The 26,123-nt window shown below is 40.3% G+C and overlaps 1 protein-coding gene across 2 annotated transcripts; it reads left to right on the top strand.

Moving 5' to 3' along the window:
• Positions 1–7,246: 7,246 nt before the first annotated feature.
• gas2l1.S (growth arrest specific 2 like 1 S homeolog) lies at positions 7,247–25,907 on the top strand. 2 transcript variants are annotated; one of them, XM_041580243.1, is made up of 7 exons: positions 7,247–9,039; positions 9,265–9,468; positions 14,685–15,340; positions 17,701–17,808; positions 22,014–22,110; positions 22,429–22,690; positions 22,920–25,907. In XM_041580243.1, exons 3-7 carry the CDS (start codon positions 14,717–14,719, stop codon positions 23,992–23,994), a joined length of 2,166 nt encoding a protein of 721 aa, XP_041436177.1. In that variant the 5' UTR covers positions 7,247–9,039; positions 9,265–9,468; positions 14,685–14,716; the 3' UTR covers positions 23,995–25,907. The 2 variants fall into 2 exon arrangements, with proteins under 2 accessions (XP_041436177.1, XP_018099489.1); XM_018244000.2 differs by lacking the exon at positions 9,265–9,468 and having other exon boundaries at positions 7,248–9,039.
• The last annotated feature ends 216 nt before the right edge of the window (positions 25,908–26,123 follow it).

The following is a 26,123-nucleotide window of genomic DNA, read 5'->3' as shown; positions in this document are numbered from 1 at the left end:
TTATTTCCCGCCCCAATGCAGTTTATAATCTAAGGTCAGAAACAGGGAGAACATAAACTCTCTGCAAATATTGTCCAAGCCAGAAAACTCACAACCGCAGCAATGCAAGGCAAAAGTGCTACCTACTGAGCCACCATGCTGCCAGTTAAGTTCCATTATGCTTTCAGGATTTATAATTGCATAGCAGATAATGGATAAGCTATAATACAATTGCTTTAGTACTTAAATGTGGATAAACAGAAGTCAGATGTCATCCAGGGCTTTGTACACACACAGTATAGGACAAAACCCTGTCTCACGTGAGACATTCACGAAATGAAACCAATAGAAGATAGAAGGACACTCCCTTGCCTAAAAGATATTTTATCATTTTATAAACAACTGCTAAGTATCCCAAGGCAAACAATTCTCATGACAGTTTTATATATTTGTATATATCCCATCCATCAATGTAGCAGAACCTGTTCAGGTGAGCTCCATAAGCAGAAGAGCTCGTGCCAATATGTTCTCCCAAATAGTTATACATTCATAGGAAATTGTAGTGCAAAATTCTCCTCTATTTATATAGAGCCAATGTATTTTGCAGAATTTTAAAGAGATTAAACATCATTTACATCATTCTCTGCCCATGTGTTTAACAATCTAAGGCCTCTATCACATTCACACATGCAATGGGCAAATTTGTCAAAAGCCAATTTACTTGACTGTATGTTACAGTGTAGGAGGAATTAGAGTAAGTGAAAAAAACCAATACAAGCACAGGATACCCTGGCTGGTATAGCTAGATCCCCAAGGCACCAGTGTTAACCATGCTTAAAAATAACACATCACTATACCAGCCTTTGGACAGCAATGTATTTAATGCTTAAAGGTGAGGGTTTAAATCCTCTCTTTAGATCTGCACAGACACCGCATTAAAGGGAAGTGCACTTTAAATAAACTTTTAGCTTGAAATAGATGGTCATATTCTACAAAATGTTTCAATTTTTTTAAAATCATTGCAGCTTAAAATCCTACATAGTGTTGAGGTCACGACCTCAACAATGGCAAAAAATAAAAACAAATAGACTGACTGAAGCTTCAATTTTACATTATTCTTATTGCTTATGTTTTTATTTCTTATTAGATGGCAGGCAGCGCTTGTAATCACTGGGTGCTTCTTGAACACTAGGGGAATTGCCAGCTCAAACTATCCTACCATGTGGATTCCTTTCATCTTCCTTGAACTTAGTAACTCTGTCTAGGGACTACATTCTGGTAGGGCTGTCCAATTTACTCTATACCTGCACTGCAGAAATGTTATCATCAGTGGGTGACTAGTAGATAGTTTGAATTGAGTTTGGCTCGGCTCTGCACTTGCTGAAGTACACATCACCCTCCAGTTAAGGGATATCCCTTTTCCATCTTTGCTTAACTTTTTCTATTGGGTTGGGGCCTGCTAGTGTTAAGGTGGCCATATACATAGAGATCCGCTCGTTTGGTGAAATCTTCAAGGTGGGCGATATCGAGCTTGAAATTTAATAGATTGAAAGCAAGACGGGCAGTCGGATCTCAGGACCACATCAACAAACAGATGTGGTCCATGATCCAACGTTATTTTTACCCTACCCGATCAACATCTGGCCGACTTTCGGCCTGTTGGGGGGCCCAACACACGGGCCAATAAGCTGCTAACTCTCAGCAGCTTTTATCGCCCTGCGTATGAACACCTTAATCAAGGTATATCACATAGAGAGTGGTTAACGCAGATCTAGTTGAAGTAGATAGACTTCAAGAGTTGTGTTTTTTAAGATGCCATGGTCTGGAAGGAAATTGTGTTTGAAATGCAGTCTTAAGCTGTATATACATAAACATCATATTGGAGAAAAGTCCAAATTCCTGTCTAAGCATTGGAAACAACTTACAATTATTGATGAGCGAATCTGTCCCGTTTTGCAGACAAGTTTGTGAAACTGCAAAAAAATTCCAGACATGACGAAAAATTTGCGAAACACATTGAAGTCAATGGGCGTCAAAATTTTTTCACGTGTGCAATTAAATGCATTCATGGGCATTTTTTTTCTTATGGATACTTCTTGTCCAATTGCATTAGTTGATAGATGTTTTTTCATTGCAAATATTTTAATTTCTTCTGCTGTGAATTTTTGCCACAGTTTAGCGAAAAAAATCGCAGATAGCGAAATGCAGAAATTCACCCATCACTACTTACAATCTCTTTCTTTGGCTATATCTTTTAAAGTTTGGTATCATGATTGGCCTAGCAACGTCAGGGATCTGCTGAAAAAGGGGCAGGTTGGGGTTTCCCCATAAAGGAGTCCATAAGGACCACATACAGTACCTGTGTTACCTAAAGCCATTTTCAAAGCTTTTTGAAAGGAGTGAGGCACTTTGAGCATAGGAAGTGTTATCTAGAGGGGCCTCAAGCTTCAAAGGACCCAACTGCTGCTGATTCCAAAATGGTTTTTGGGTTGTCTAGTTTAGGGTTGATCCACCAGTGAGCAAAGACTAACTGGCTGCCAATAAAGTACGGTTTTAGGTCCTTTGTTGGGGCACGGAGTGTCTTAAAGGCTAACTTCTCGGATGGCCTCCCGTCCATAGAAAGTTTCTAACTAACTTCTCAATGTGTTTAAACCAGGTGTTTTGAGGGCTGATCGGGGAATTAGGCAGCATATATAGAAATGTTGGCAAAAAAAATAATTAAAAAAATATTTACTCTGTCTGGCAACAACAGCTGAAGGGTCTGCCAAATCTCTAGCTTGCGTTTTAGAACTTGTACTACCATGTCAAGATAGAAGTGAGTGTAACTACCAAGGTCTTTGTGTACACCCAGGTATTTGAAATGGTCAACTACTTCCAAATTGCTCACTATTCTAGGGGATAACACCATTGTTGGTGAAATAACCAGACCAAAAGAAAAGTTCAAAAACTCACAGGCCTATGGATTTTACTTCATTGTAAACTTGTTAATGGCCTCCCTTTAAAATACCAATTAATGTTTACTGCTGAGAAATGTTATGTGATTGCTTAGGGGTATTATCACATTATTTGCTTAGTCTAAAATTATACAATATGTCTTACACAATGTTATATTACCAGTTTATCATTCTCATTGTATATGTATAAACATTTACCTTATGGAGATGTATGCAGATTATACCTGGTGCACAAACTTCTTTAGTACAACTCCTGTTCAAAGGATCTTCTCCGTTTGATCCTCTGGCTCCAGGCTGAAAGGGGAACTATCTTGAAAATTAAAATGTAATAAATGTAATAAATGCTTCATCCTGCTGAAATAAGAAGCTTTCTAAATATAATCAATTACATATTCTGCATCATTTCTAAAATGATCAAGTTTACCTTCACTATCTCTCAACATCTGTTTCTCTTCGTTCTGTCTTCCTGCAGCAGTTGGGTGTCAGATATTCTTTGACAGATCCATTATATCTTATATGGGGGCTCCCTTTCCTATACCACCAAGTCTTTACCTTACCTTTCATCTGCTATTATCATGACTTGAACAGGTTCTTATTTCATCTGTTCTTTACTTGTTTTTTTCTCAGACAAGGGTGGTTATATCAGATATGCAAACCTACAAGGAAGATTTGTGGCCTATAGACTCATTTGAATGACACATTTTTTATATACTATGCCATTTGCTATATCAGCTCTTTGGCCCACTATGTCAAATAATAAAGGCACCACTTACAAAGTACAGAAAAGTACCCTTAGCTCACTTGCACACAGACACAACTCCTCTTCTGCTGGGCACTAAAGTGTGTTCTAGATACAGCCATTCATGGGTACAGTAGGTACAGTTATAAAGCCCAACATTACTTCTGGTGCCTTGAAACACAATATTTATTACTTGACAGAAGGTCAGAAAAAAACTGTCATATTTGTGCAGTTGTGTGGAATAAGTGGTTTCTGATAGTGATCCTGTGAATATAAATACAGGTTTGAGATCTGTAACCTGTTATCCAGAAAGCTCCAAATTACAGAAAGGGCGTCTCCCTTAGACTATATTTTATCAAAATAATCCAAATTCTAAAATAGGATTTCCCTTTTCTCTGTAATAAGAAAACAGTACTTGACCCAAACTAAGATATAATTAATCCTCATTAGAGGTAAAACAAGCCTATTGGGTTTATTGTCTACGTGATTTTCTGGTGGACTTTTGGTTATGAAGATACAAATTATGGAAAGGTCCTTTATCCGGAAAACCCCAGGTCCCGAGCATTCTGGATAACAGGTCCCATACCTGTATATGGTCTTTAAAACCCAAGTCAATTCAAATTCCTCCCTCATAAAACTCTTGCTTCCTGTCCTTTCTTAGGGTAAGGACACACTGAGCATTTTGGGGAGATTTAGTCACCTGGCGACTAATCAACTCGTCTTTGCGGCGACCAATCTCCCCGAACACCTTCCCTCACTCTTGCGCTGGCTAAAATGAAAAATTGCCGGTGCTAAGCACACGGGCAACTTCGGAAAACGAATCGTCGCGTCTGCTTAGCGACGGTGATTTTTCATTTTAGCCAGCGCTCTTTGTACTTGTAGGATCTGGTTTTGAATATTGCAGTAGTTGCAGTAGTAATGAAAATTACCCATCCTGCCCTGGAGCAATATATTTCTTCTTGCCAAGCTCCGCTGCTATTTAACAGAGGAGTATATTACAGTACAGCCAGCACTATGGTCAGTCTGGTATTGGATGGGTTTGCAATGATCATGAGGAGCTTTTAAAATGCAATCTTTGCATACGCTACAAAATTGGGAAAATACCCCCCCACACACACACACACACATGCATGTAAAAGGGGTGGAGATACGGATAGATCATTCATTTTGGCATAGGGTATGGACATGCCCTATTATATCTAGGCACTGGGAGAAAGTTACCATATACATAATAGATACCCTGGCATTATTCCCACTGAAGGCTCACGAAATATGCCTACTGACCTGGGCCTAATGGGTGATGTAATACCTACTAACAACACTAAAGTCTTAACTAGATCCCTACTTTTCTATGCAAAGAAAACAAGAATAATGCAATGGGTGCCCCCCCTTCCCCCTAAGAAAGCAACTTGGTTTGTCTATGTTAACAAGATGTTCCCCTTAATTAAATTGACCTATGAAGCCCGGGGACAGCCTGATAAGTTTGAAAGGAAATGGGGCGTCTAGCTGGAGACCCACCTGCTAACCTTACCATGAATATATTGTATATTTGAAGTATATTATGTAACAAGATGTACATAAGAATGTGTTGATACCACTGCTGCTGTAACCCGTTAAAACAAAATCTATAAAAAGAAGATCTGTTAAAAAAATGCAATCTTTGGAACTGTGCATTGGGTTAAATTATGCAATTATGTAACTACAGTTAAAGCACTGCCACACACAACTGGGTCCACACTTCCCGCTGTTCTGATCATATATGGTATCCCCCCTGTGGGCTGTTGCACCCTCAATGTACCTTGTTATATTCCTGACAGCATTGTTTCATCATCTTTACCTGATTCTCAATAGCCCTTTTGACTGTCTGATGCATGTGCTCAGTATAGTATAATTTCCAGTTATATTGTGCATGGGCAGCTATATGGATGCAGTCCAAGACAGACAAATGGGCCATTGGAAGGTTAGTGGTAGTGGGGCCCTTGAGCTCAGGTTCACCGGTGGGCCCAAATGTCCCCAATCTGACACTGAACAATGAAATCCAACCTGGGCAAGTGATGATGAAATGTAACTTTCATCCTGGAAGACCTGCTTTGGAAAACTGAGCACTGCTGGGAGTAACACTAAAATGCAACTAAACACGGAGGACCTGTTCTGATAACACCCACCATTTACTAGAAGATGAAGGTGCCTCAGCTTTTCCAACTACACTTAGCACTGTAAACGTCAGGAGTTACCTCAGCATAGCCATAATTTCGTTCTCTGCACTATCCAAGACGTTGACATATTTAAACTTGGGAGTGAAGCCAAAAAGTCTGGAGTCTTGAAAAAAGGCCGCCTCGCCCTCTCCTGACTCGCTTGTGTGAGATCATCCTTAAAGCTGCAGCCTGTTGTTCTCCAGAAGTGCTGAAACTGCTCTTGGGTGGGGAGCACAGGATAACTATAGAGGAAGCAGACCCTGTGATTGCTGGGGAGTGGGCAGGAGATTCTGACTGATAAGCCCTTTCAACATCCGAAAATGATTTATGTCTGTAGAATGGGGGGCTAAACTGATATTGCTGTGGTACCCAGTAATCTCTTGTAAACCACTGGACTATGGGTTCCATCTTGTTTTATTACCTACGCATCCCACAAGGTATAGCAACCAAGATTAAAGGAAAACTATACCCCCCGAACAACGTAGGTCTCTTTTAAAAGATACTGAGTAAAACAGCTCATGTGTAAAACCCTGCTTCATGTAAATAAACCATTTTCATAATAATATACTTTTTAAGTAGTATGTGCCATTGGGTAATCATAAATAGAAAATTGCCATTTTAAAAAATAAGGGCCACCCCCTGAGATCATAAGATTCACTGTGTACACATACAAACCACATGTAAGGTCACATGAGCCAATTAACAGACAGAGTTCTGCCTTTTGCTTCCTCACTTCTTCCTGTTACAGTTAGTGTTGTAGTATTTCTGGTCAGGTGATCTCTGAGGCAGCACAGATAGAGTCATAAAATGGTCGTTCAAGGCAAGAGATGTAAAAGGGCAATATTTATGTAAATATATATTCCAGTTTGGTAAGATTCTTTAATATCTCATTCAATTTGATATAAACTATCTGTTGCTTAAGTATTCATTTTGGGGGTATAGTTTTCCTTTAAGAAGAAGCCCTTACCAGAAATCAGGATTTGTTACCACATACTGTGAATTTAGTAATGCAATAACCCCACCCCCACATATACCCATATCTCTTATCTTCTCAGAGGGGAGTTTCTCAAGGTGGCCATACACGGGCAGATAATGCTGCAGATATCAGTCGTTTAGACCAATTTGACAGCTAATCTGCCCGTGTATGGAGGCTTCCGACTGGTCTTTCCGATCGATATCTGGACATGATATAGATCGGGAAGATTTGATTTTTCTCCCGACCGACCCGTCAGAGCCCATTGCGCTCGTCGTAATCCGATCGTTCGGCCAGGGCCCAACGTTCAGATTACCCCCCGATATAGCCCTGCCGTTAGTGGCATATCGGGGAAAAGATCCGCTCGTTTGGCGATGTCGCCAAACGAGCGGATCTTATAGTGTATGGCTATATGGCCACTGTCGTCCTTGCTTTTATTGCAGTGTCACTATTATGCACAACCAAGGCTGCTGTATCCATAGGGCCAATGGGACATCTGCCCAGGGCCCACTGAATATTTTGCAAGCCGACATCTCTACCGTGGCCCTTTCCCGCTGACCTTCACAAAGGCCTATGGAACACACAGCCATCTTGGATTTCCCAGCAGTGTACAGAGCAGACAGGACTTTTTTTCAGTAATCTTACTGGCATGTATGGAGCTAATGGAGTGTTTAATAGACATTTTCAGCTACTTTTTTCAGTGATCTTACTGACGTATCTGGGATTGATGGATTGCGTATTTGCCATTTCTACAGCGAATATACTGACACAGCAGGGGTTAATATACTGATTACCCATTGTCTGTAGTATTGTGCAAGCACATCTGGCTAATTATGCTGATCATTTATATTCTGTAGTGGTTATACTGTCATGCCTGGGGTTAATTTGCCCATTATCCATTTTACTTAGGGATCAAATATTAGGGATTAATATCCACATTATTCATTTTGTATAGTAATTATACTGGTTTATCTGGGTTGTGTTGGTACTGAGTATTGTATTTAGGGGTGTGGCCAAAAGTGAGAGTGGGTTTGAAAACATTTTTTGCAGAATAATGGGGCCCACCAAGTGCCTCTTTGCCCAGGGCCCACCAAGGCCTTAAAATGGCCCAGTGCACAACGTCTGTGGGATATATGTGCCCCATTGTCATGGCACCAGCCCTATGCTTGAGAGTTGTAGTTTAAGAATGAAGCAGATGATTTTGAGTGCAGATTAATGGAAGTGAGGGTCTGGGACAGAGTATCCATTCACTTTCAGTCGCCTTATCTATCCGCGTTGAGTGTATTATATACAGCTATACTCGGAGCACCCCCTCACACGGGATATTAACTGGTTGTTAGATGACGTAGGAAGTTGTACTTCACAAATACTTTGGGGCAGCACATTGGGAAGCCATGTTAAACTAGAGTGTCCTCTACAGTCGTTTAGGATGGGACCAATTACGATTTTTTGTAGCCCCGCCCCTTCGCATTCAACTGGTACTTCGAATGGTCCCAAATACTGCCCCTCCCCATTTGCAGCCCCCAAATCCAGTTGTCGCTGCTGTCTGTCTGTCACGCTGTTCTCTACGGGCCGCCAGTCCCACACAGCAAGTTATGTAACATGGGGATCCCGCTTTCCCTTATTAATCCGAATGAATGGGCATGGGAAGTTGCAGTAAAAGCCTCCCTATTCTACATGTCCTCGTCCATCCCAAGAGGGGCTGAGCTGCGGGTGTAGTCAGGCCAGAACTTTAGGCTCCTGTCATTCTATAGAGTGGCGACAAAGTGCGAGTCTTAGTGAATCCCGGGCAGAAAGAGACAGCAGACGGCAGTTGGCTGCGCGCTGGAGATTAGACAGTCTCATTAACCTTGTGTGGAGGGCGAGGCTCTGACTGTCTACTGACGTCTCTCCTCCCCTCACTGGGCTTGTCTTGCCCTGCCCGGACTGCAGAGATCCGGAGAGACAGCAGCAAGAGGGAAAGAGACAGCCCATGTGGCGAAACGAGCCCTAACTTCAAACGGGAGAGAGATAAGGAACTATCGGAGAGAGGGGAAGTGAATACAGGAGGAGTCCCAAGCGGGCGAGAAGAGACAGATAAGGATGGGGAGGAGGGGGCCTTCTTGTGGGATGTGGGCGCCTACCCCCTCCTCAGATAGAGGGACAGAACATGTATAGTCCTTAGGAGACAAGGAAAGAGCAAGAAGACTGCTGTCCCCGGTAAGTGACAACTTACACGTTATATGTTGATTTGAGCGGCCTGGCGCCTGTCCTGCCAATTTGTCTGTGAGCCAATAGCACTCGCGTGTGACTGCCGGCTGCTCAATCCCCTGTCAGAGTCTGTCTATGAGCCCTGTGTGTGTGTCTATGTGTCTGCCCTGACTCCTGGACACTCCTTGCCATACAGCTGCCCGGGAGTGCCAACGTTTCTCTCTCCCTTCATAGGGAGCCTTGTTGTCCCACAGCCCTGGAGCAGACACAGAATCATAGCCTGCTTCAGACAGGAGCCAGTGTCCAAGTTGCCATGTACATGTGTGTGCTCTCCATGATACCCCAGTTACTACTCCAGGCGCACATTGTGTTAGTTAGTGGCACAGGAGGAAGACTTTCCAGCGAGTAATAACCCAGTGATGCCAAAGTGCAACTTCAGTAAGTGGTTGGTATTGGACACTTACAACTATTATACTGTACTGAATTGCACATTTGTTTAAATCAGGGATCCCCAACCTTTTGGACCTGTGAGCAACATTCAGAAGTAAAAGTATTTGGGGAGCAACACTAGCTATGAAAAATGTTCTTGGGGTGCCAAATAAGCCAAATAAGTGCCGTGATTGGCCATTTGGTAGCCCCATGTGGATAGCCAACCTACATTTAGGCTCTGTTTGGCAGTGCACCTGGTATTTATACAAGCCTGGAATTAAAAAATAAGCTCCTGCTTTGAGGCCACTGGGAGCAACATCCAAGGGGTTGGAGAGCAACATGTTGCTCACGAGCTACTGGTTGGGGACCACTGGTTTAAATCAATGCACTAATTGATATCTGCATTGTAAACAACAACATGCTGCATATTACAGAAGGGCTTATTTCATCTATGCAGCTGTTTGGGTATTTGTGACTAATGGTAAGACTACACAGATGTTTTCAGCGCAATCCAAAAACGCCGGTGTCAAATCGCATTAGACGGAAGTATGGTAAGGGAATGCATTGTTGGATGAAGTCGCAGCTGCATCCGACAGTCGTGACACGTCCGATCAACGCTTCGACTTCATCCAACATTTCTATCTCTTATCTGATTTCTGTTGACGCCAGCGTTTTGTTGCCACGCTTTTGGATCGCGCTGAAAACATCTGTGTAGTCTTACCCTAATAAGCAGTACTTACTGTACTTTATTATGGTTTCTTGTGAAGCATATCATTATACACATTATTATTACATATAAGGTTAATAAAGCAGCATATAGTTCGGCCTATGTTATTGTGCATTCCTGTATTTTATGGGGAGTTTACCAGATTCATAAAATTGAAACCTGGGAGAACGTATAAAAGTCCAGAGATTCATAAAAAAAAATTTTTTTTTTTAGACCATACCCACTCACAGTAAAGGCAAAAACATCCAATTAATAAAAATCAGAAAATAAAATAAATACTTATATGCTCTTTTATTGGACACTCTTCCCCTGTGGACCAAGGTCCTGAAACAGGGACTGATGGTAAACCTATGTTATGGACAACAATTTACTAGACAAGGTAACTGCAGGAGCAATTCTTTTGTAACCAGGAATAGATGCCAGACTGCACCCCATTCTCTCTTCTACCCTAGTACAAACAGCTACTCCAAAACAAATTTGCATTAACTACAGTGCCCCAATAGTGCCTTGAAAAAAGAAACACACACACACATATATATATATATATATATATATATATATATATATATATATATAAGAAAGCTACAATAACTCATTCTTTGTGAACAAGTCTTTGTGAACATCCAGTCAGTATTTTTTTCCAAGCAGATATTAGAGTTGACCCTTGCTTGTGTGATCTTCTCCACCAAGACAATTCCTTACTTTGAGCAAAATTGCTGAGGGAAAGTCACCCGATGTGAGTCATGCCCATACTAGAAAAGACTATTTCATCATTGTAAAGGATTTCTGTGAGTCTGGCTTCAAGTGTTCTTGAGACCTCTGATATCCTGGGCTATGAAGAATTCTCTCACAAGTTATACTCATATAAATCATATAATGATTTAGGACTCAACACCTTCATACAACTGCTATGCATTACAAGTAAAACATTGTATAGGCTCTTCCTGTTCTACATTACATAGTTATATTAGGGTTTGTAGATCCATCACCCACACCCCCAGCATGCCAAATGTAAAGTCTGCCTCAAAGAATGGAAACGCAAGACTTATTCTATTTGTACAGGGCAACAAAACTGCTGTTGTGTAAATGTGATTGCATGATATGTCCCTTGCTGCAAAACATTAATCAATTCAAACAAATCGCTCTCCAAACATTACCACATTCACCCACTCAGTCATAAAACTACAGCCAACCCCTTTCTGAGGTCTTCCAGTGAATGCCTTAACATGTAAGTACAATGGAAATGCAACTGATCAAGTTAGCCAATGAACCCACATGTTGCTCCTTTCAACCCACTGAAACTTACCTTTCCTCCATGATAATTGTAGGTTTGCAAGTGAGATCGCAAAAGTGAACAATTCTGAGAATGCATAATGTAAACACTGCTAAGTATGGAAATATGTATTTTTAAACATTCATATTTTCTCTTTCTTAAAGTATACCCTGTTTTCAACTTCAGTAAATGACTAAATGGCCTTAATATACTTTTTGCCTGTTATTTAAAATATAACAAAAAAATGTTTCCAAAGTTGAAGTAGTTTGAATTTGCCCTGTTTAGCTCTAGAATAAGATGTTTGTGATGAAAAATTAATTGCACATTCCGTAGTTGCCATAATCATTCAAGAACTATATCAGTGGCAGTTTATTAAACATATTCCATGAATATATTGTTCCATACAGAGTGTTTAGTGTTTGCTATAAATCAATGTATATATTGGTGAAAACCAATGTTATACTGCACAATTCTCTCTCTCTATAACCTACAGGTTCAATTTATTCTGATTTGCATTAAGGCTTTTGTTGTTTATTCCAGCTGAAATATTACAAATGCAGCCTAAAGTTGTGAATCCCGTGTGCTATTCATACATAATTCATAGAGCATGATACCCAGATGGGCTATTTTATGGCAGCCATTTTCACCTAACTGACTGTCCCAAGTTTTGCAAATCTTGTCTCTTTATGAATATTTCCAGTGTAATTAATGCCAGCAAACAATAAATACAGAATAGGAGGAAATGCAAAGTAATGCACATGTTTTAACATGACAGCAGTAGAGTGTGCACATATCAGGCTCCATCATTAGTTTATTGGAGTTATTTACAGTGCAACTGTTGCTGCTGCAAATTGAGGATGTCAGATATGAAAGCATCCAGCTGTTAGGAACTACAAATCCCAGAATCACATTACAGGCATGCAATTCTGAGAGCTGTTGTTCATAATAACATTGTTCTTGCAAAACTAATAGCCCATGCTTGTGTGGCTCCAGCTGCACATAACCTAGCGACTGACAATAATTTCAAGATATCAGGGGCCACACCTCTGGCTCCTAACTACACAGAAGGGACACATGTTAGATTTTATATTGCTAATTGCACAATACTGTACCTTTTAAAGGAAAAATATATTTTAATTTTCTATTTTACAACTTGCTTTGAAGGGCCATCTGTTAGGCATCATTTTTATATGTTACTCAGCATATTTCAGTTCTCTGTAAAGAAGGAATAAAATTCTGTTTTGTTAGAAATTACCCAGTTTTCTGGGAAGTTGCTTTGCACAGAATGCTGTGTACAGTATACTGCCAAGTTGGGCCATAACCCTAAATCAGCTGTTTTGCTGAGCATGCTCTATGTAGCTCTGTGCATAATGCAGTGATACCCTGCAGTCTCTGTACACTGTTTCTTCTGCAGACAGTATTCTAAGCATTATGTATTCTGAACAAATAGCTGGACACACTGTGTTCTGCTTATAACAAGTTTTTGTGTTATGGCTCAGGATTATACATCCATAAATACCTGTTCAAACTAAAACAAATGATTCGAATGAGCTGTAAGAACTACCCAGTGTTGACACCCGCAGGTTTGTGTTAATATAATACAACTTAACAGACTGAAGAGTAAAGGGCTGGGACCCTAGTACAGTTGGGGCCCAGTCCTATACTACAATGCAAACCAGTTCGGGTGATAATAGATCCGACAATTCTAACAATTAGGGCAGGGCTCGATGATGCGTTTTGACTAAACGCATGCGACGTGTCGGATGTTTTACTGAAAACGGAAGTGAAGGAGAAATCGCATGTTACAACTACATTGATCCGACTGTCGGATGAAATTGCGATGCCCCAATTCTGCCAGTATCTTTAATCATCAGGCGCATAGTAGCTTCCTATGCATACTGCGCATGCGTTGCCCCAATTTTGCCAGTATCATAAAGTGTATATAGGTAAAGTAATTGCTTATGGTGTTACTGAATATGAGGGGCTAATTAGTCAATTTCATAAATGAATTAACTCAAGCACAGTGAAAATATATCAATATAATAGATAAATCATAAGTATTTGCAATGGCAAAACAGTGGAATATTAGTGAGACTCAGAGAAAAGGCATGAAGGTGAAGCCCTCGTTCAATCCATTGGGGGCTTTGCTATTCATGTTGTAAATCCACTCTGCTTCTCTTTGGAGCACTTTTCTATCTAGGTTACCTATTCTTGTGATGGCATTAACTCTTTCTATCCCTATGAAAGTCATTGTGTTGGTATTGCCACCATGAATTTCATTCAAATGATTAGTGATAGAGGTGATTTTTTGGGGATAAGTAGGAGATTTCTGTCACTTTCTAGTGATCTTTGATAGGCTTTTTTGAAGCAATTGTGACTATATCCTCTCTCTGTAAACCGCCAGTACAGTTTGGCCTCTATTTTGAACTCATTGAAAGTACTGCATACTCTTCTGATTCTTAGGTATTGACCAACCGGTATACATTGAATGGTATTGTGTGGATGTTGACCTGTTCAAACTAGTATAAATGATGGATATTTACTTTATATTTTTACTTTGAGTTACATGATCACCAGCTCCTATAGGAGTGCACTGGTGATACTGCAGATATTCACTTCTCTGCATAGAAGACTTTATAAATATTCCTTGCTTTGTGAGCAAAACAGGCGTATTTCAATGGAAAATTTTAAAATAATGTGCCCTACATTTATATGTAGAAAACTGTGGATAAAAGGCAGCATGGCGGTTCAGGCAAGTGCAGTAAAATTTGTCATGCATTTAACAATTTGTTCCATAGTTGTAGCTGTAGGGTGTGAGACTGAAGCCACCTTAAATCCCCCACCAAACATGTGCCTAGTACAGTTTTGTTTTGCATGTCAAGTGTGTGATTTGGTTGGCTGCAGAGAACCATACTTCAAGCTTACAACTTTTATGAGAAGTGGTACCCAGCTACTGTACCTCCAGCACTTGTTGAGTTACAAATCTCAACAAAACCCAACAGATTTCAGCTGCTGGTCAATGGCATAAGTTTAAACTTAAATGAATTAATTGTTGGTAAATTCAGGAGCACTTATGGAGGACTTCAAGCTGTCTATTTATTGTATACTGTAGAATTATCTCTTTAAAGGATATTATTTATTATGTATACCGTAATCTACAGGCTGCATAATGGTACTATTGCTGAAATATACAGTACTTATTCTTTTTTATTGTTTACTTTACAGATACGACTGGCAGGGAAGGGGAATGAACAAATATGGCGGCTCAAAGCCAAATTCAGTCATCTGCTTCCAAAAGTATCCGGCCTTTCCGCTCCAGCGAGGAATACCTGGAGGCAATGAAAGAGGATCTGACAGACTGGCTAAATATGTTGTATGACCTAGACATTGAGGCTGGCACATTCTTGGAATCACTCGAGACAGGCTACATTCTATGCCAGCATGCCAATAATCTCAACCATCTAGCAAGAGACTTCCAGCAGCAACATCCTGAAGTTGCTTCTGGCATGAGGTTGCCCCAAAAAGAGGTGATATTTCAGGTTAAGGGAGCAGTGCCAGGCTCTTTTGTGGCAAGAGACAATGTATCTAACTTTATTGCTTGGTGCAGGCAGGAACTTGGCATACCAGAGGTGCTCATGTTTGAAACAAATGACTTAGTACTACGGAAGGGGGAAAAGAGCTTTGTACTCTGCCTGTTGGAAGTGGCCCGCAGAGGGGCACGGCTGGGCATGCCTGCACCCACCCTTGTTCAGATGGAGGAAGAAATAGAGGAGGAGCTTAGATGTGGAAAGACAGGCAATGAGCAAGGACGATACCCACCAACGCCATTGGTTGCACGACCTGTTCGTACCCTGTGTGATCTTAAAAACCTGGATGAACTGGTAAGATAGTATTTTTGTCTTCATGACCTGTTCGTAATTTTTGTGATCTTAAACACCTGGATGAACTGGTCTTCATGAGCCTCATTGCAGCCCAACATTTAGTCATGAGGCCCTGACTAATATAACTTTACTAACTTATTTCATCTTATTGTAATTTCTGCAGTATCCAGTACTAAATCTTACCCTAACTGACCTTTAGACTGGTTCCCCAAGGAGCTGTCAGCCCAAAAATATGGAAAACCCTTAAGTGACCAACAAGATCACCATAAGGGGAGAGATGTCATTGTCATTTCTGCATATAATGTGTTAAATGGATTTAGCACAAAGTACTTTCCATTTTGTCACTTGATTTCGGTTATTATGATCCGTTTCAACCGATCAAACAAAGGTGTTATATTTGCTTAGCTTGTCAAAGTGGCTTTAGAAATCACCATTGTTTGTCTTGCTGTGGGACTTCTCTTAAGTTGGCCATACATTGGCCGATAAAAGCTGCAGACAGACCAAGTCGGTAGCTTATTGGCCCATGTATGGAGCCCTCTGATGGGCTTCCCCGATCGATATTTGGCCGAAAGTCGGCCAGATGTCGATCTGACAGGGCTAAAAATCCCGACTGCCCATATTCCTTTCATTATGATCGATCATTGGGCCCTAGGGCCCACAATTGGATCAACCCGATATCGCCCACCTCAAGGTTGGCAAAATTGTGTATGGACATCTTTACTGTGAGGAAACCCTAATTTAGGAAAAACTAATCCAACACATAAAAGCAAACCCTAATTTCAGATTAAACCCTAAATATCCATTCTCAGAAAAGTGCAAAACTGGCAGCTGATTCAGTAACAACTTAACAGAAGATATGGAAAGTAAAACAATTCATATCTGAATATATACAATATGTTGGACAAATACAAGGGGTAGTTTCAAATCAAACGGGTATAAGGATCTTTTAAAAAAAAAAAAAAAAAGCTGCAGTTATGAGTATGTGTTTGTGTGTTTTATAGTGCTTATGCCATATTCCCACTTTCTTATTTTAACATTAAACCCTATGGGATACTTTTTAAAAAGTACAAGGTGAGACCAGTGGAGCAAGAAAAGAAAATGTAACACTAACAAGGCAAACCAGCATTTTCCTGTTTAGTAGCAGTAAAAGTTTTAAAGGTGTTAACTTATTTCAGTGATAAAATATCTTTAAACACATGTGCCATTAAGGCATATAAATACTGTTAGCTTGGGAAAGCATGTCTCCTGTGTTTAGTTGGTACAGGAAACCATGAGAGAACTCCTTTCCTTTGTATATGTTACACTAGAAAACTAAATTTGCTTTTGAGTATATATATAACGTAGCTAGTTTAATCGAGAGGCTCATTATTTTTCAGTGCAGAGGGCACTCCCTATCACTACCATTATTTTTGATTATAACTTGTTTTGTCGTTTTAACTGGACCTTCAAACTAGTTTGTAAAACTGTTGATACAGGACATACAACTGTGTGAATATGAAAGTAACTGACTAAGAAAGTGCCTTTCCTGTTGGGGACACAGGAAAACTTAGGGTGTTCCCCCTGGTGTGTGTGATAACAAACTTGGCAGACACTGAAACCATGACAAGGGTAAACAGAGTGATACTGTTGTGGGGCTGCATGAAACTGTCATTGAGGTAGCCCTTTGTTTTTATGCAAGTTTGGGTAAAACTCATAAGGACTCATTTACATAAGCAAGTGCCATTTGCAAGATGGCGGTAGAGATGTGTGGGCATTGATGCTATTCACAAGGTATTTGTGTCCATACATGCTCCTTAAAGGGATACTGTCATGGGAAAAAACATTTTTTTTTCAAAACGCATCAGTTAATAGTGCTGCTCCAGCAGAATTCTGCACTGTAATCCGTTTCTCAAAAGAGCAAACAGATTTTTTATATTTAATTTTGAAATCTGACATGGAGCTAAACATATTGCCAGTTTCCCAGCTGCCCCCAGTCATGTGTATTGTGCTCTTATAAACTTCAGTCACTCTTTACTGCTGTACTGCAAGTTGGAGTGATATCACCCCTCTCCCTTTCCCCCCAGCAGCCAAACAACAGAACAATGGGAAGGTAACCAGATAGCAGCTCCCTAACACAAGATAATAGCTGCCTGGTAGATCTAAGAACAGCACTCAATAGTAAAATCCAACTCCCACTGTGACACATTCAATTAATTGTGCTGGCTCTTTTTGAAAGCACATGTCCAGGCAAAATTACCAAAGATGGCTGCCTACACACCAATATTACAACTAAAAAAAAATATACTTGCTGGTTCAGGAATTAAATTTTATATTACATTCAAGTGCTTTGTGCCACTAAAATCTAATTTTTCTTCATACAGGTCCGTGAGATTTTAGGCTGCTGTAGATGTCCCTCTCAGTTTCCAATGGTCAAAGTGTCAGAAGGAAAATACCAAGTTGGAGACAGCAACACTCTCATATTTGTGCGAGTAAGAAGTTATTTCATGTAGAATAACATTATCGTAGTTTTACAGGAGCAATGACGCCTATGATTTTTAAGATGCCCATCTACCACTACCAAAAACTAAAAATTATAGGCAACATTCCTGACCACTACGTATTTAAACTGTATGAAAGGAAAAAGCTTTTGTTAAACAATAAATAACTGTTACTTTTACAGATAATTATCTCAATCCGACTGATGTTCCTCAGTGTTTTCCCAGACATCAGCAGTCTTCAGTTACTAATCAGTGTGTTGTGTTTTTTTCTTTCTACTGCCAATGGTGTGTAGTATGAATGATGCCTTTCACTGGACCAGTATAAAGCGTCTTCTTCAGCTAGTGCAGCCATTGCAACTAGAACTGAAAAATGGTGACAAACAGGGACACAGCAAGTTTGGTTATGGCTAATGATTGGTAGAAACAAAATACTGATCAGCTCACTCGTAAACACACAGAATACACAACACAGATAGTGAATCATTTTTGGGCAGGGCTGTCTATACCTCTTGTATTGGGTTTTTTGTATGCAAGCTGAACGTTTATTGTATACACCCATTTTATTGTACAACTGTACAGAATATTTTGGCATTTTTTAAATACTTGTTTGTAACAATAACCCTTGAATGCACCAACTAGGCAAAATGAGCAGTAATCCTGTCAGTGTATTAGGAGTTTCTGTATAAACATAGGAGTTTCTGCCAGATACTGATCACGGGCTCTATATAGTAGGAGTTTCTGCCAGATACTGAGTATAGGCACTATATACTGTGATGTTATTCAAGATAATGATTGTATGCACTATTTAATACTAGGGACCTATGCCAGATTATGCCTTTGAGCAAGGCATTGCAAGTGTCGGTGGGTCTGTCTATTGCAGCCCAAATCTTTCAATGGTTTAATCTTCCCTTGCTGCTTTCGTGTTGCAGTTGCTACTTCATAACAGAAAAATAATATGAATCAATTTTACTGTTAGGCTTTTATCTTCAGAATTGGCAATAGGCACAAAGGTATATACTCACAGGCATTTTTACCACAGAAAATTTCTATATGCAAAAAATGTTTATCAAAAGTAGCCACAGCATAAATGCAAACTATGCAAAGGGGTCTGAGTACTATCACAGGAAGCTGTCTGCCCATAATGTAATAGTCCTGCATGTTGCTTTATTATATGTATTGTGCTAAGCAGTCATTTTCCAATAGGAGTGTATGATCCTGTTTGTTTGTGTGCTACTGCTTAGTTCCCTGATTAAATGACCATTAACAGCAACAATTAAAATGCTTAGTACTCTACTATTCTTTTTTATACTTTTACAATTAACTTTTAGTATCCTGTAGGTAATGATATTCTTCAAGAATGTGTAATTCATCTTCATTATTTTATTTCTTAATTTCACTGCTAGCTTTGGGAGTCAGAATGGAAGATAGCGGAGGGCCTAAATAGAAAGATACTGTATACTATATGGCAAACAGTACCTGGACAACAATGTTAGTATGGAGTTGTCTCTCCATTTATTGGTGTAAATGGGAAGGCTTTCCATGAAAATTTAGAACATCGTTGGTGCACTTCCATATCCATTTAGCATAATGAAGGTTGTGCTAAGTTAGAGACCAGAGTTCACTTGGGTTGAGATGAGGGCCCTGTGCTGGCCAGTCAAGTTTTTCCGATATTTTTTTTACTGCAACCCCAATATGTATGGACCTCACTTGTGCTCGGGTAAGATTTGTGTGGAAAAGGAATGGGTCATCCCCTAAATTGCAGGGAATTGCTAATAATGTCAGTTGCTTCCAATGGCACATGGGCTATCTGCCAATCCCAGACTTTTCATTCAGACTACCAGATGAAATATCATTTATCACTCCATAGGACCCCTTTATACTGTTCCAGAATCCAGTGACTTTTATACCATGCCATTCGAGGGTTGTTTGCATGTGATCATTCATATAAACCCAGCAGTTCTTGTGCTTCAAGAGAGTGTTCCAGCATTGAGTGTTCCAAATGAAGACTCTATTTCAAATGTAGTGTCCGGCTACTTTTAGCCATATGGTGCAAGCAAAATAAAAGTTAAGAATATAAGAGAAAAATCATGATTACACTTGCAGGGGTAGCACATTTAAGAGGTTTGCCTGTGGAGGGGCTTACTTGTGTAAGCCTGAAAATGAGTGGGGAACTACACCAGCAAGAAATGTGCCATTTCCATAAAGGAACAGTAACACCAAAAAATTAAAGTGACTTAAAGCAATGAAAATATAATGCACCATTGCTCTGTACTGGTAAAACTGGTGTGTTTACTTTAGAAACTTTAAATTAATTAAGACAGCAGCACTCCGGAAATATTGAAAAAGTGAAAAACTTTACTCAAGTGCTTAAGGCAACGTTTCGGGCTACTCAGGCCCTTTGTCAAGCCTTGACAAAGGGCTTGACAAAAAAAAAGGCTTTACAAAGGGCCTGAGTAGCCACTCCACTCCATGCCCTGTCTCCATTTATAAACCAGACCAAATATACAAAAGCAAGCATTTTCAGGCCAACCTCCGCTCCACTGTGTGTGACTGTGCACAAGCGGAACTTATCAAATCAATGGAGCAGGGGCTCTGTGTTTCCTTGGCCTTAGTATGAACTGCTTTCAGCTCTGCTGTGTTTGGCCCTTTTGAGAGGGGTTGTTCATCTTCTAATATGATGTAGAGAGTGATATTTTGAGACAATTTGCAAATGCTTTTCATTTTTATTTATGTTTTTTGAGTTATTTATCTTTTTATGCAGCAGCTCACCAGTATAAAATTTCAGCAATTTGGTTGCTAGGGTGCAAATTATTCTAGCAACCATGCACTGATTTGAATAAGGGACTCGAATATGAATAAGAGAGGCCCGAATAGATAGATCATAAATAAACAGTAGCAATAACAATACATTTGCTGCCTTACAGAGCATTTGATTGTAGATGGGCCAGTAACCCCCATTTGAAAGCTGGAAAGTGTCAGAAGAAATAGGCAAATAATTAAAAATTCGAAAAAATAAATAATATAAACCAATTGCAAAGTTGCTTAGCACAAACAAAGTCTTATGGTGTCTCTTGTATTTCCCTTTACAAACTGCTACACTGCCTATGTAATTACATTACATTTTCGACCCCCAGTGGCTCCTTGTTAGGGCAACTTTTGAGCCAATAATTAAGGTTTTGGTCAGTCAGCCATGGAATTACAGTTTATTACACAAGGCTGAAATTGCAAAGTTGAAAATGTAATAGAAGCTAGAATAAACAAAGCAAAAGGAATATTAATTATATGTTCACCTCTTACTATTTTCATTAGACAAGTAGTAATGGAATATTAAAAATGAAGGTTTAATGTTACCAACAGACTTCTTTGTTTGTGATGGAAGCTTTGGTGACTGAGATCTGTAATGTGATCAGATTAGAGTGCATTATTTAGGAAATCCACTTTCCATCTCACCTTTCAACATTAAATTCTAGAGCAGTGTGTGTGTGTGTCTATGGGTTATCTAAGGTTACCATGATGAGGAACATTTTTTGCAAAATGACAACTGGAGGGTGAAAAAATAATTGTTGCTCCACCTTGCATGTTGAAAAAATTTTACGTGGTGTGCACCTTTAACGCGGGCACGCTGAATTTGATGCGGACGCACCCAAATTTGACACTGGCGCACCCAAATTTTAACCTGCAGTGCCCGAATTTGATGCAGCACGCGCAAAATATAATGACAATATAACGTACTGTTGCCCTGACTGATGTGTTGCTTCAGAAACACTACTATAGTTCATATAAACAAGCTGCTGTCGGAATGTAGCAATGTCGGAAATGGAAAACAAGACTATATGGCACAGGTTAAATAGTGGATAACAGATAACACCATTATGTTCTACAGAGCTGATATGTTATCTGCTGTGTAACCTGAGCCTCTTCTTTGAATGGCTGCCCCGCATTTCTACACAGCAGCTTATTTATATAAACAATAGTAGTGTTTCTAAAGCAAACACAGCAGTTTTACCAGTGCAGGGCAACACTGCACTATATTTTTATTACTTTAAAACACTTTCATTTTACATGTTACTGGTCCTTTAAGTCTCGTGATCACACCCCAGAAATAGTATTGTGTCTGCTCCATTTTTGGCTTGTATGTTGTTGTACTTTTGTACTTTAAGTCCTTATTCGTGTTGCTTTGCCCTTGTCTCCTATAGGTGCTACGCAGTCACGTGATGGTGCGAGTTGGAGGAGGTTGGGACACCCTTGAACATTATTTGGACAAGCATGACCCATGCAGATGTCAGTCAGTCTGTGAGTATTATTCATGCATTGTGCCACACTAGTGCTTTGCACTCATTTGTAGTGCCTTCATCAGGAGCCCAGTCACTTCTAGGCCCTGCTTATTAAAATGTAGTATTGTCTGACGGGGCCCCATATGTAACACCAGTAGTGGGCCTTACAGGGGGAAATACATTTTTGATGGATACCTTGTGCATGAATAACTCATGAATATTCTGACAGTACATTATGTCAATATTTATTAAAAATTTCTGGATTGTTCGCTGTGCCCTGTATACAGTATCTTTGCACTGTCATTTCTTACCATTGTATGTTTCCTCTTCTCAATAGCCCATCGCATGGGGGCGTCCCGTCCCTCTACCTTTTCTCCACAGCGAGGTTCTAGCTTTACCCCACTGAGAAACTCAAGTCCATCTCTGGGTCGCAGGTCTGAGGGAGTCCCCAGAAATCTTTTACAGCAAGACAGTGTTCCCTTAAAAGGAACCTCCTCCCGTTCCACCCCAGCACCCCTAACCAGTCTTCGAGGCAACACACCCAGGGTCCCAGCCCCACAAAAGGAACACCCAGGACTTCAGGGCATTAACTCTTTCAGGTTGGTAACCTTTGCATCCAGTCATAATCTAAGAAGTTAATGATAACTTCCTTCCTATATCCTTATAGTAATTAGTTTTCAATTCAGCCTTTTAAACAACAGTGATGGTTGCAAGACACAACATCTCCTGTACTTAGCAACTCTCTATTTCTCCAGCACTTGTCTATCTGTTTTTTTCTCTGTGCTAGTTGCTCTCTTAGTTGTTTGTTTTTCACTCCTTCTTTCTCAGGCCTCCTCGCTCTCGCCGTTACTCTGGTGACAGTGACTCTTCTGCCTCCTCTGTTCAGAGTGCCCCTGCAGGCAGAAAATCAGGTGAAACCATGAGAACTGGACCACGTGCCTCTGTAACTAGGAGCCAGTCTCAGGACCGAGGGCCACTGCTCAGACGAACACCAGCCTCCCAGCATCCCATTACAAACCGTGGCAGATCCCAGGGTCCATCTGCCGCTGCTGATCCTGTCAGAAGAGCAAGAAGTCAAGGGCCATCTATTAGCAAGAAGTCAGTTTTACTTATTACACGTGACAAAGATGGGCAGCACTCATGGTCAAGCCCTGCCACGACAAAGCCTCCAAACCCTCGTACCAAGACAGAGCCCCGTAACTCTCAGCCATATAAACAGATGCGGAACAAGCCTGAACCTTTAGACATATGCAAGGAACAACAGATTTACCGGAGCCTGGAGAGGGAGTTTATGGAAAACTCGCGGCTCCTGGAGACCACTGATCATTGTGGAGCAGCACAAGGATCTTGTTTGTTACCAAACTCTCCTTCTTGTGAGCCAGTCATTGACTCTGCTTACTGCTCGTCCAGCTCTTCTTCCTCTTCACTAAACTTTTATATCACTGGTGGAGGTGGAGGTGGAGGTAGGGAACAGGTGCCAGATGGACCCTCAGCAACACTTCCTTCAACTTCCTGGAGGCGACTTCCAGCTCTTTCTAGTTCTTCAGATGATAGCTCCTGCCCCCAAGGCCCTGATGACGCAGAAGAGACAGCTGAGAATGAAGAGCCATGTAGTGGCTCTGTTCTTGGGACAGACATAGAAGGAGTAACGCTAAGACAAAAAAAAAACTTAAAACGCCCAGATAGGGTACCATCAATCTACAAACTAAAGTTGCGCCCTAAGGTCCGGCCTCGGGCTGACAATCAGCCAGATAAGTTACCCTCCCGCATTCCAACCCCACTAAGTTATAGAACAGCTGAATCCTCACCTAAATCTTCTCCTATACACCGCCCTTGGAGAGTGATGCAAGCTGTCTTCTTCTCTGATCAGTCAGGAGGACAGAGAGAGCAGACACTTGAGTGAGACACTGGCTCAGGATATAACAGCACCACGGAATATATTTCTCAGTTGTTGAGCTTTTCAGTTTTCCATTTTCTATGGGTTCCTGTCATTATTGGTTTATAGTGTTGCAAGGAATTTGCCCCTGATAACAAGCATGCTACATTACGCACATAAAATGCCCAGACATGGGGTTAAGGATTTCTCAGCAACATCTGTATATGCCCTGCAACACAGCATGTTAACTAGATAAGTGGGAGAAGCATGTGGAAGAAAAATCATACGCTACTGCAATATTTTGTTAAGACATTCACTGTAGTTGAGTATAGTAACCCTTAGTGTTTTAAAGTAGGGAGCTTTATTATGTTTCCAAAAGACAACGGAGTGGCACTTTAGGGATAACAACCCCAAGTAAAAGTAGCAATGAATTGTTTTAGTGTTGCCTTTAGAGTAAGCATCTTGTGCTCTAAGAGATTTTAGTACCTGACACAGTCAGAGAGTAGACTTATATGCAACCCCTTACTGCCAGAGAGACAGCAAAGTAACGGCTTCTAGTTGGAATCTCATTGCACTATTGGAATTTAAGTTGGACCCTCAGCTTCCATTCCAAACAGCTCCAGGTTTTGGGATCTCATAACTGGATCATTACAACAGCTGCATCTTTGTCTTTAAGGGTGACTTTGTAATTGTGCTCAATTCCCTCGTGCTCATGTAAAGAGAGTCTAAAAAATTGCACTAAAGGGAATCTAGGGTTCAGAACAGCCACACTTCTCACTTCATGGAGTTATCAACATTACTGGTAAGAGACAATGCTGTTGTTGACTGTACATTTATCACTTGTACTACAAATGTTCTGCCTGCTGAAAAATGACAGATGCGTCAGTAAGCAATGGCTAACCTGTAGTCTTCCAGCAGCAGATGCGTTGGAGGCTTCAGGGATTTGTAGTTTAGTAACAGCTAAATAATTCCACATTGTTGCTACAGTAGGATCCCTACCCCTATTCTGTTCCACAAGCCTTGTTAGAAAAGTGTCTTTTAACTTGATAAAAGCAGGATACTTTAGCACTTACTTGAGATGTTTATCACCACTTAGTGCATTTCTTTCCCATTTATCCTCAGGGTTTGCTTTTTTCTAGTAAGATAATGTGTGGCTATCCCTTACTGTATTGGATATAACAGCCACGTGTTCTGGCTGAATGTTCAAAGTTTATGCTGTCTTTATTCTAATCCTAAAAAACAGCTTTGGTAGAAGTGAAAGAGTATTTTTGCTGTCTCTTGTTTTATAATTTATATTAATGTACAAAGTGTTCACATTACACTACAAATTATTATGCAAACTTGTTAGGTTCTAGGCCTTGAGTTGTGTGCTGGATATGGCAGCTCCCATCAGCCACAGTCAGACTGTACTAAAGTCATATTGTTTATGTAACTGCAGGTTTGCCAGTCTCTTTATCAGTGTAGCCTGTCTGTGTTGTGGCTATGGTAAACTGTATAATTGATTTTTTAGTTTGTTTTAATATTATGAGTTATTTTTGTGGGTACAGAAGAAATTAGATACTGCTCTATTCTGGAAGGGGCGTTTGTGTGTGTGCAGAGTATTTTTGCTTGTGCTTGGGTAAATGGATTGCAGGACCCACTACAACAGCTATAGGCAGACCGAGGCCATCTGGATATTGCTCAGCTACAACTCGTATCAGCCATAGCCTGTGGTTCAGCAATATCTGGAGCTTGAAAAAGTTTACCTAGGCCTGCAACATGAACACTATAGTGCAATGATATGAATTCTTTGGGGCATATTTATAACGGTCTGTAAAATATTGAAAAATATGTAAAATATTGATGGTGGAATACACCACACATCTTTCTGTATTTTGGATCTTCTACCCTTAAAGAGATACTGACACAAGAAATTAAACTCTTCTTTACAGCTATCATAATATTGCGTTTGAAAGTTTCTTATAACTTTAACATAAAGTATTTGCACAATGCTTTTATGTTACCTGTCTGACGCCCCATGTTCCTCTATGAGGGGGCTGCCATATTTGTGCAGCAGGAGTCCGTTAGCATTAGAAAATTTAACTGACAGGCTGAGATGGGACAGTCAGGTCAGGTTTAGAAACTTCAAGTAACAATTACTTACAAAAACAAACCTC

This window comes from Xenopus laevis, chromosome 1S, assembly GCF_017654675.1.
Source record: "Xenopus laevis strain J_2021 chromosome 1S, Xenopus_laevis_v10.1, whole genome shotgun sequence".
Classification (NCBI taxonomy): domain Eukaryota; kingdom Metazoa; phylum Chordata; class Amphibia; order Anura; family Pipidae; genus Xenopus; species Xenopus laevis.
This window is presented reverse-complemented; position numbering and strand designations above follow the sequence as displayed.